Source organism: Ursus maritimus, unplaced genomic scaffold (assembly GCF_017311325.1).
Source record: "Ursus maritimus isolate PB19 unplaced genomic scaffold, ASM1731132v1 scaffold_30, whole genome shotgun sequence".
In the NCBI taxonomy this organism is placed as follows: domain Eukaryota; kingdom Metazoa; phylum Chordata; class Mammalia; order Carnivora; family Ursidae; genus Ursus; species Ursus maritimus.
In genome coordinates this window covers 7328014-7339387 of record NW_024425564.1, presented here as the reverse complement: position 1 = coordinate 7339387, position 11374 = coordinate 7328014, and the positions used below count along the sequence as shown (strand labels likewise).

The window sequence follows — 11374 nt, the reverse complement described above, 5'->3', positions numbered from 1 at the left end:
AAAATGAACTAAAAATGATTAACATAGAGAATTTAAAATCTTGTTAGTAATTTACAAAATGTGCATATGTGCAAATGAATTCTGACTCCACGGGTTTGGAAATCAGAGAAATGAGCTGCAGGCATCTGGAGAGCCATGGCTGGGGCTGTGCGCTCCTCGTACTCGGGGAGGTGCTGAGATGTAGGAGGGGTTGGTAACTACTCCTGTAGTAGCTGGAATAGGACAGAGCGGAGGTCTGTGTACGATGACTAGTCCTGGGAGTGATGGACAGCCCGGTCCCCTAGTTAGCAACGCTGTATTGTGCCCACGACGAGCGCTGAGAGGGTCGATCCCAAGTGTCCTCACCACACACACAGTCGCCGTGAGGTGAGGGGTGTGTCAGTCACTTGATTGTGCTCATCCCTTCACAATACAAATGTGTATCAAGTCAGCACATTGCACCTGTATAGACACGGAGTTTCACTTGAGATCTAAAGCTCAGTTAGCTGGAAAAGATCAAAGAATGTGATAATTCTATCGGAGGGTATTAGTGGTGCTCATAAGGACCAAGATGTGTGCTTTGCCAGAGATCCCTATTTTACCAAAACTGGCCAATTCGTTCAAACATGTAATTTATGCATAATATAAATATTAAAATATTTAATTATGGACAATTTTATTAAAACAAATATAATACATGCTTTTCAGAACCAGTGTATAAAATGTATAAAATATAAAAATTAAAAATTAATTCATTTATATTTCTCCCACGCAGGAATAACCAATGTTCATATTTGGTTTATTTTAGACTTTTATCTTCTGCTAATCACACACACACACTCACGTCCCTTCTCATGACAGATTATGTTGTCAAAACATATATACTATTTTTTTAATGTTTTTTTGTTATATTACGTTAGTCACCATACAGTACATCCCCGGTTTCCGATGTAAGGCTCAATGATTCATTAGTTGCGTATAACACCCAGTGCACCATGCAATACGTGCCCTCCTCACTACCCATCACCGGTCTATCCCATTCCCCCACCCACTCCCCTCTGAAGCCCTCAGTTTGTTTCTCAGAGTCCATACTCTCTCATGCTTCATTCCCCCTTCTGATTACCCCCCCTTTCTTTATCCCTTCCTTCTCCTACTGATCATCCTAGTTCTTATGTTCCACAGATGAGAGAAATCATATGATAATTGTCTTTCTCTGCTTGACTTATTTCACTTAGCATTATCTCCTCCAGTGCCGTCCATGTTGCAGCAAATGTTGAGAAATCGTTCTTTCTGATGGCTGAGTAATATTCCATCGTATATATGGACCACATCTTCTTAATCCAGTCATCTGTTGAAGGGCATCTCGGCTCCTTCCACGATTTAGCTATTGTGGACAATGCTGCTGTGAACATTGGAGTGCATATGGCCCTTCTCTTCACTACGTCTGTATCTTTGGGGTAAATACCCAGTAGTGCAATGGCTGGGTCATAGGGTAGCTCAATTTTTAACTTTTTAAGGGACCTCCACAGTGTTTTCCAGAGTGGCTGCACCAACCTGCATTTCCACCAACAATGTAGGAGGGATCCCCTTTCTCCACATCCTCTCCAACAATTGTTGTTTCTTGCCTTGTCTATTTTTGCCATTCTAACTGGCGTAAGATGGTATCTTAGTGTGGTTTTGATTTGAATTTCCCTGATGGCTAATGATTTTGAACATTTTTTCATGTGTCTGTTAGCCATTTAAAACATACATACTATTTTGAAAGCAGCTGAAAATACTTTAAAAAATCAAAAACTAGTGATGCATTATATGAACACAATAATAATAATAAATATAAAAAGTACTAAAATGCGTCTTCTTGAACATTTAACCTTTGCTTTAAATATCTACGTTGTCATGAATTAACTTAGCCTCCATATTTTCACTATTAAATACTGCTGAATGTCAATAACAGTGAGAAATTCTTTGCTAACTTTGATCTTCAAACCCTGAGCCCTTTGGTTTCCAAGAGGCTTGGAGTCGGCTCTCCTCAGCACGAGCTCTGACAGCAGCACCGACCATACGACCAGCACCATTTACCGGATTCTGAATATATAAAAGGGCAGCTCAAGCTCCTTCAATGTTTGTCGAATGATTGACCTCAAAAGCCACCCGTGTACTATTGCTCTCATTCTACACACGTGGAGACCAAGGAAGAGAGGCTGGAGCCGCTCGCCCCCAGGAGTCTGCAAGGACCAGCATCGGGTACAGACGGTCTGGTGCAGGATCCCGTGGTTCTCGGCCACAAGCTGCAGGAAAGCTTATTCCATTAATTCTGATTCCCTGCATCCCTTTTCTCAAGATAAATGACAGTGAAAAGACCACAGAATGTCTCTGTTGGGAAGGGACGGCCCTGGTGCTCAGGCTTCTTTCTAACGTGTGAGATTTTCTCGGAGGGGTGGTTTTCTTTTGCTTTTTTTTTTTAAATAATATTTTTTTATTATATTATGTTAGTCACCATACAGCACATCCCCAGTTCTTGATGTAAAGTTCGATGATTCATTAGTTGCGTATAACACCCAGTGCACCATGCAATACGTGCCCTCCTTAATACCCATCACCAGCCCATCCCATTCCCCACCCCCTCCCCTCTGAAGCCTCCAGTTTGTTTGTTCTTTTTCTTTTTTGAAAGCCTCTCCTTTGGCTTTCATCAGCATATATGATATAAACAGTAACTTCTGATTTATATTTAAGAGTAATCCCAAAGAAAACCTAAATACATATGCCTATTACCTTTACAGAACACACATTACTGTTCACCTCTTCTTTACATAAGAATCCAGTCACCAGCATGTTGCCTTAGAGCAGAATGCTCGAACAAACAGATTTTTAGAATGTGCTAAAAAGTTTATTTGATTCAATAATGGTTGAGCCAGCAGAAGATAAAAGCCAGGTGGCCCAGGGCTGAACAATAAGGATATATAGACAGAGAGAGTTAGAAAAGGAATTTATTAATCTTGTAACTCTTAGAGTTATTTTCTATACCAAGTTACAGAATCACAAGACATCATCAGCCTCTCTAGGTCAGCCTGTCTCCTTACAGAATGGCCACCCAGGGCTTGGTTTGCCAATTGTCAGCAGAGGGCCAAAGCCGACCTGCGGCCTGTTGGTGCAACAAGGGTTAATGGAAGCCCAGCAGCCCCTCACTGACACACTGCCTAGGGGCTGTTTTCCCCGAGGAGCTCAGTGCTTGGACGGAGAGCTCAGACGCTAGGCACCTGCCCTTACAGGAACCTCTGCTTGTAACAAACATACCAGCAAAACGCAAGCTGTGCAACTGTTTCAGATCCTGATTGGAGCAAACCAAAGCTGAACGGACATGTTTCAGACAGCTGAGAAAATATAAACAGGGCTGATGGGTTATAATACGGAAACGTTGCTCCTTCTATTTCTGCATTATTTACCTTTGCGCTGATACGGTGCCTGGGGTTTACTTCTAAAAGTTACAGCAACAAAACTGTGGGAGGAACTATTTGAAACAAAATTGGCGTGATGTGGATAATTGTTAATGTTCACTTGCTGTGTCCCTGGTTTATCTTACCTTCTCCCCCCTCCGTTTACTACGCCTGAAATGTTCACACATGAACACTCACTTCGACCGTTACGTGTTACTGATTTTACCTTGATTTCACTTTTCTCAGATACAACGCTTGTCTGCATTTAACTTTGGGGATGTGCTCAGACCTGCTTTGTTATCCACGACGTGAGCAGCCTGCCCCGATGCTCTGTGGGCGCCTGAGGACCGACCGCGGGCTTGTTACTGTAGTGTTCGCTCTGCGTTTACGAGCGGATTTTGCCCTGTTATTCGTGCTTCCTGCATACTCCCTCACTCAGGTGCCTGTGTCTTTCCTACCAATGACTCGTCCACTCCGGCTGCGGAATTCTCTAGAGCCCTTGCTGTTTGTCAGATTCTGCTTCACATTGTGAGGCTATGTTACAGGATGTATGTCGGTCCAGGAGTATTATGATTTCCAAGTTGATTAAATATTTTAGGAAACTTCCTCCTTATTCCTGGTAGTAGTTCTTCCCTTAAACTCTTTTGTCTGCTATGAACCTGACTGTGCCGGCTTTCTTTTGGCCGCTGTCTAGGATATGTCCTTGTGTATCCTTTACGCTGCACCCTCAAGGGTAGTTTTTATCCTAGTCTCCAAAAAAATGTACTATGAGAATGTTTGTGTTTATTTGGACCGTTTAGGCCATTTCATTTATATACACATAATTTATATAATTGCTGGAGCTACTGTTTTTCTCTGTGCTTTCTATTTGTCTCATTTCTTGCTTGCCTTTGCTTCTACTGCAATTATATTTTTATAATTAATCAAATAGTTTTATGACGACGCTTTCCTCACTTTCATGCCTGTTAGCAATACATTAGCGTGCTGCTCTTGGAGTGGCGCCTCCGACATTCCAGATACACCCTTCATCTGTGACGGGCTGAAGGAAGTTAGTGCTTTTACCAGCAAAGTTGTTTTCTCCATGAAATGATTTTGAGTGATTTCCAACCCCCAGGATACACAGCGCCAAATCTTTCAGACCTACCCATGAAAATGACAAACCAGTAATTTTAAAGGATTTTTCTCAGATTATATTCACTGATCACATAGAGTAAGCTAAGAAATCAGTAGCAATATAATAGCCAAAAACCAGATATCATTCACAAAATCATAGTCGAACATCCCACGAGTGTGGATTCTACACACCACGTTCCTAAATAATTTCAAGTTACAGAGTCAATAGAAATTAAATTGACAGAGCATTTATAACTAAACTTGCCCCAAAATATGCATAAAAATGTGTGGGTTGCAACAGGACTCCAAGGGAGTTTATAGAGTTAAACGCATTTATTGGGAAATAAGGGCGGTTGGAAGAACACAGACTAAGCAGTCCAGTGACGAAGATAAGGAAAGAACAAATAACCACAAAGAAAATAGAGTAAGGGAGACAGTGAAGATAAAAGAAATGAATGAAGTAGGACACTCGTACAGCAAATTAAATAGAGTCGATCAATTAAAAAACCAAGCTGATTGTTGGATTACACTAATAAAGTAATAAACCTCTAGCTCTTTACATGAGTAAATATTAAGATGGAAAGTGACACAGAGTATAATAGAGATTTAATGCCACAAGACATTATTTCTGGGAGAATGTTAAGCTAATAACTTAAAAATCTAAATGCAATGGGTAATTTTCTGGAGAAAAATATAAATTCAACCAAGAAAGAAAAAGCTTGAATAAAACAATATTTTTTTCTAAATGAGCTTAGGATCATAAACGTCCAACAATGTACCCCCAGCATCACAAAGTTCGATCTGTTTTATGGGACTTCTAGAAAACCCAAAGAAGCATTAACTCCAGGCATATTTAATCTCTTCCAAAGTTAGTAAGAATAGAAAGTCTCTCGTTTCATGAAACTAGTCTAACTTTGATGTGTAAAACAGAGCACAGATGACATTAGAAAATTATATTCTTGGCCAATCTCCATTATATACCAAATACAGTTTTGTGTTACACATAATTTTACAATAATTCTTAAAAGATTATCCTAAATATCAAAGGCATATTCTAAAACCAATATATCACAGACAAATACAGCTTATTCCAGGAACACAGGTATAATTTCAAGTCAGAGAATCTGCTGACACAGTAACTACACAATAGGTTGTAATAGGAGGAAAACAACGCAGTCTTTTCAGTAGTTGCAAGTTGAGACATTTACTTTCAGGATTTTCGTTTGGTAACATTTTGAAGGATCAAAGCTGCCGACATCCCTTGTTGAATGGAGGAGGAACAATGAGTTTCTCATTCCATATTGGTGGGAGTCAAAGCACTATGGAGACCCGGCAGAAAAATCTTGCAGTCTCAACTAATTTTTGCAGTTTTCAATGGGCACACCCTTTCACAGAAGGATTCCACAGGGAGTTAGAACCACACAGAATCACTTGCATGAAGCTGTACAAAAACTATAATATATACACAAGGATGATTACAGCAGAACTGCTGTAAATAAACAATTTGAAACACTATAAATATTCTGAACTAAATACAATGAGATACATGCATATAATTAAGCAATCTCAACACCTTTGTGAATAGTCTTAAACTAGTGTAAGTGATGCATAGAGTTTGATATTATTTTTGTAAATTTAAAACATTAATTTTATATAGTTTTTCTTTAAATATTTTTGGAAAAGGACAAACTAATAATCATACCTCTAGGTACAACTGCTAAAAATGTAGAGAATATATGGAAAATAATAAAATTTTTCATCTTAGGGTGGACGTGAGGATATCATTTTTATTAGTTTTTTCATTTATTGCCTATTTGAAATTATAAGATTTTAAATGATTTGGATAATCATATTGCTGGTTAGATATTTTTTGGCCCCAATCTTCAATGACAAAATTTTATTTCAATAGGACCCCAGTTAATCAAAATCCCATCAAATGTCAGTCACATTCTATCTCACGAGCAGAGAAATACAAGCGCTTGTTTGTACAGACCACACCCTAAGGTGCCTGATCAATGTCTTCTTGACAGGTCGTGTTTTTCTTCTACAACGTGGCTTTTGTTTTAAACATTCCACTCAACTACTAAAGTCTGCTAGAGTTATCTATCCATATTGAAATGATTCCTCAGGATTACTGTCCATTGAAAGCATTCATTATTTACAAAACCACACTTACAAAACAATAACATGTGGCAAGTATGTCTACACAGGCTCTAGAATTAAAGCCAATAAGGATTTTGATATTATTTTATAAATCAATAACTACTGTGAAGTAGGGAAAACAAAGCCAATATTTTCAAATTTTAAAAATTACCAACGTTTTCAAGTATGTCATGAGAACAGGTAAAAACTTTATATTCAATATAAACAAAACAATTTTATAAATTCTAGGCGGTTATAATACCGATCAGAGGGAATATTGTATGTGACAAAGACAATCATTTTTATTTCTAAATAAATCTGCTTACTTTTGTGAGACATAAATATTCAGATTTAATGGCAGTGCTTAAAACGTGTTTGCATATTTGTCTCAGATTCAGATAGAGCGCCAAAGGGTCGATCAAAGGAAACTGGGAGCGACTCTGGGGTGACAAGAGATGCGTAACAGAGAAGCAGAGGCTCGCGGCCCATTTCCTTGGTGGCTTGCTCTGCGGGTGGGAGAGCTCAGAAGGACCCCTGAGTGTACGTCATCCCAGATGCTCTTCTGCGCGCACAGGAGTCAACAATACCGTCCGGAAGGCTCACTGTCAGGTAGCTGTGGGGCCCTTGCACTCAGGCTACAGACGGAGCACCTGCTGCAGACCCCTGTCCTCAGGTAGACCCAGACTGACCCAGCTGTGACCGGAGCGCTCCCTCCAGGAGCTGGAAGATTTACTTCTGTGATGAGACCCCAGATTTGTCATGACTGTTCGGGCGCAGCCTTCCTGAATTACTACGGCAATAACTCCAGGATTTATGCAAAAGTATAATTCAGATAAGTAGGCACATGTCTCTAAACATTTGTTGATTGATTCATAGAATCTTTACAAAATAGCCAGAAAGAGGGGCATGACGGTTTTCACAAGGAGGATAAGAAGGGCTCAGAATAGTAATTTCAGGATGCCATTGAAAGGAAAATTCACACCTATTTTATTTAGGAGATTAAGCTGTGATCCTTATAAATTCGATGAGAAGCAATAATTAGATGATAAAAGTCCCCGGTCCCTGGGGGATTGCATGAGTATGTTTCACATTTCCCCCTGACGGGGGTCTGGCAGCAGCAATCTCCTCAGAGCCCACTTAACCTCTTTGTTTCTCAGGGTGTAAATCAGAGGATTAAGCGAGGGTGTCACTACGGTATAGAAGAGGGTGAGGAATTTACTGTGGTTCTCTGGGTAGCTGCTCCTGGGTTGGATGTAGACAGAAATTAGAGTCCCGAAGAACAAAATCACCACAAGGAGGTGGGACCCGCAGGTCGCAAATGCTCTCCTCCTGCCTTCCGCGGACCTCATCCTCAGCACACCCCCCGCGATGCAGCCGTAGGAGACCAGAATGAGCCCCAGGGGGATAACCACGTAGAGGACACTGGCTACGGAGAGCTCATGCTCCAGGAAGGCTGTGTTCACACAGGCGATTTTAATCAGGGCGGGGACCTCGCACATAAAGTCGTCCACTCTGTGGTGGCTGCAGAGAGGCAACCGGAAAATGAGGATGGTCTGAACCATGGACCCCACAAAACCACTGACCCAGGCCATGGCTGCAAGGTGCCGGAGAAGCTTTGGGTGCATGATCACGCCGTAGTGCAGGGGTCGGCAGATGGCATTGAAGCGGTCGTAGGCCATCACAGTCAGGAGGACGCACTCCGTGGAGCCCAGCCCCAACGCAACGTAGAGCTGGGTCACACACCCGGCGTAGCTGATGCTCTTCGCGGGGCCCTGGAGATTCCACAGCATCTGTGGGACGATGCTGGTGGTGAAGCAGAGGTCCAGGAAGGAGAGATTGGAGAGGAAGAAGTACATGGGCGTGTGGAGCTTGGGGTTCAAGTAGGAGACCAGTATGATCGCTGTGTTCCCCACCAGTGTCAGAACATACATGACAGACACAACCAGGAGGAGGACCGTCTCCAGCTGGGGCTGGTCAGAAAAGCCCAGCAAGATAAAACCTGCGGGATGGCTAGAATTTGTCCCTTTCATTCCTTCTTAACTGCGAGTCACCTTTCTTTGACATTCCTGTTCTATCCCTACAGGAGGAAAATCAGATCGCATAACCAATGGAAAAGTAACAAACTGAGCAAAATGGGCATTTGGACACTGGACTTATATAGAGAGTAACGACAGACAAGGATAAAATTATGCAAAATACAAAATAAAATAAGTTGACTTGTTAGGTAGACAGAAACACAAAACCCATAGCCATGAAAACATTAAAGGCGTTGAAAGGAAATATGGAAACATAGGGTACACAGTACCATCCAGTACCAAAACAGATTTGAACTGTATATCAAATTACCTGAAGATGAAATACACAGGCCATCAATGCACGTACTGTGAGAAGCAAAGAAATTGGAAAGATGCTTGTTGTATATATACAGACAATGATGGACAATGGATGTAACAGATACATCAAACGACACACCCAGGGAGCAAGGATGTGAGAGAGAAGGTGTACAGAATTGGAGACACAGAGATTAGCTAGAATTTTCATACAGGAACAGCTAGACATGATTAGGTTAATATTCCATCCTTTCCTATGAAGCAAATTATGACCGACCTGATAATAGCATTAAGGAAAACTGTCTTTCCCTATTTGAGTCACAGGTCGACTGTTTTTATGAATATTGCTTTCTAGAAAATTCTAACTCATGGTCCCCAACAAGCGAGCTCTCTCCGCAGAGACACCTATGGTCCATGTGCTTTACTATGCTTTCCTTACAAGAGGACATGACTTCGGCCATCTATGTAATCCAGTGACATTTCATAAAGTAAATTGTGTAAAATTCATCAGTGTCCTTTAAACTATCAGCCTGTGAAGATTAGGAGATGTAGTTATAAGCATTTGTCCCTCTGAACGGTCCGTTCTGGGGTTTCCAAAATGTGGTAGATGGATCACCTGTGGGGTCAAATCCCAACAACTTTCTACAAATAAAAAGCAAATAAGAGAAATGAAAATCTCCAATGAAAATTTCCGATTTTCTCTGAAATACCTTGACTAGAAAATAAAAGCCTATTTGTCAGAGCCCTCGGCCCTCTGGCAGCGGTTCCCGAATCCAGTGTAAAGGGGACAAGTTGTTTATTTCCTCCGGCTGCCATGGCAACAGTCAGTTGCATTTGGAACTTTTGCTGAAATGTAACCATCATCAGCCCTTCTTCCTGGATTGTAGCAACAGGAGGAAACTGACCCCGGTGGTCGCAGCATTTAGCGTGTGTCTCCCTGGCCAAGTGCTTCGGTGCTAAGCTGAAACCCCGACTGCCCCGCTGCCCCCAGAGTGACCCTGGCTTTGGCTGCGGGGCTTCCTCGCCCCAGCAGTAGGGAGGGGACGTCGGGCCCCGCACGTCTAGGACGGAGACAGCGGGCGCTGGTCTTCCATCACCGCGCTGGCTTCCTGGGCGTCTCTGTTCCCAGAACGCCCGCTGTTCCCAAGGAGACCCCACACTGAAGCAAACCTTGCTTTCGCAGGTCCGTGAGCAAGATGCCCATGAGCGGGGTCGCATCTGCAAAGGGAAGGCGGCAGTCACGTTTCCATGGCTACCGAGAGAGTAAATGCGGGGCCACCTGCACCCCGGATTCGGCTCGCTGCCGAAGGGAACCAGCTCTGATTCCCCCGACTTTTAAAATACATTTCCTTTATTTTTCCCCACGCGAGAAGGAAAGTCCCCACCGTCTAGAAGGACCATCCAGCTGTAGCAGGTCCAGGGCAGGACATAGACGGAGAAGCCGCGCGTGCGCAGTCGGCCCGCTCAGCCTGGGCCGCAGGTGGATGGAGGCTGCTTGCGCCCCCAGCGCGCGTCTCCCAGCTCCTTCCCAGGCAGCTGCGGGTCTATATCAGAGGAGAGGCGGGTCCCCGGAGACGGAAGAGCCTCAGGGGCTTGTGCTTCTGTGTCCCTGGAAGGCAATCGATTGTACGCCACCTTCTGAACACACACGGGAACTACGCACACACGTGGCCGTACAGGTCCCATAGCAGGTGTCTCTGTGACCCTAATGGCTGCTCTGTCCAAAGCGACAGGATGGCACATGGAGGGGCGGTCGGAACAGACTTCGGCTCTACTCATCATGGACTGTGCGAGGCCAGGAAAGCCGCTCACCCGCTGTCTACAGCATGGGTTGGCGTGTCCTTGCTGACACCAGGGTCGTCAGACTCCTGGGATCCTACAGGACGGGAAAAGGGGCTATTTGGCTATGAGCATGTTTTTCCTCCAGGAAAAGTGGTGGAGAGTGACCCTAAAGAATTCGGAGATCGGCAGGGCTGCCTCTCCCACCACGGGCCTGGAGGAGGGGGCAAGTTTGTCCCCAGTGCAGTCTCAGGGTGGGGGACCCGCTCTGTGGTGGACATTGCCCAGCCAGGGGGGCCACACGGCCGACACAGGGGCTGAACGCCGATGCCCCAACCAGCCTGGAGGCCCGAGGGTCAGACGAAGAGGATCATTGGAACCCTTAAAATTGAGTGGAATCTGTCTCTTGTTTTCTTGGCATTCAGGCACTGCAAATAGGTGGTGTGAGCCGTCTTTGAAACCACGAATAAAGCAATGGAGGTGGAACCTGCTTCTGCTTCCTTGCTCGCAGCGGCATCGTTCCTGAGGACAGAATTGCATTTACACTTGCATTTTAGGATGCGTCGATTCTGTCCATGTCACGGTTACGTGGACATA

General features: G+C 43.5%; 1 protein-coding gene across 1 annotated transcript; it reads right to left on the bottom strand.

The window, feature by feature from the left end:
* Positions 1–7753: 7753 nt before the first annotated feature.
* LOC103681987 (olfactory receptor 2G3-like) lies at positions 7754–8698 on the bottom strand. Its single transcript, XM_008711559.2, has one exon. It carries the CDS (start codon positions 8696–8698, stop codon positions 7754–7756), a length of 945 nt encoding a protein of 314 aa, XP_008709781.2.
* Positions 8699–11374: the final 2676 nt, after the last annotated feature.

Excerpts from the sequence above, each read along its gene's own strand:
- LOC103681987 (XM_008711559.2), bottom strand. The coding sequence starts at position 8,698 with ATGAAAGGGACAAATTCTAGCCATCCCGCAGGTTTTATCTTGCTGGGC.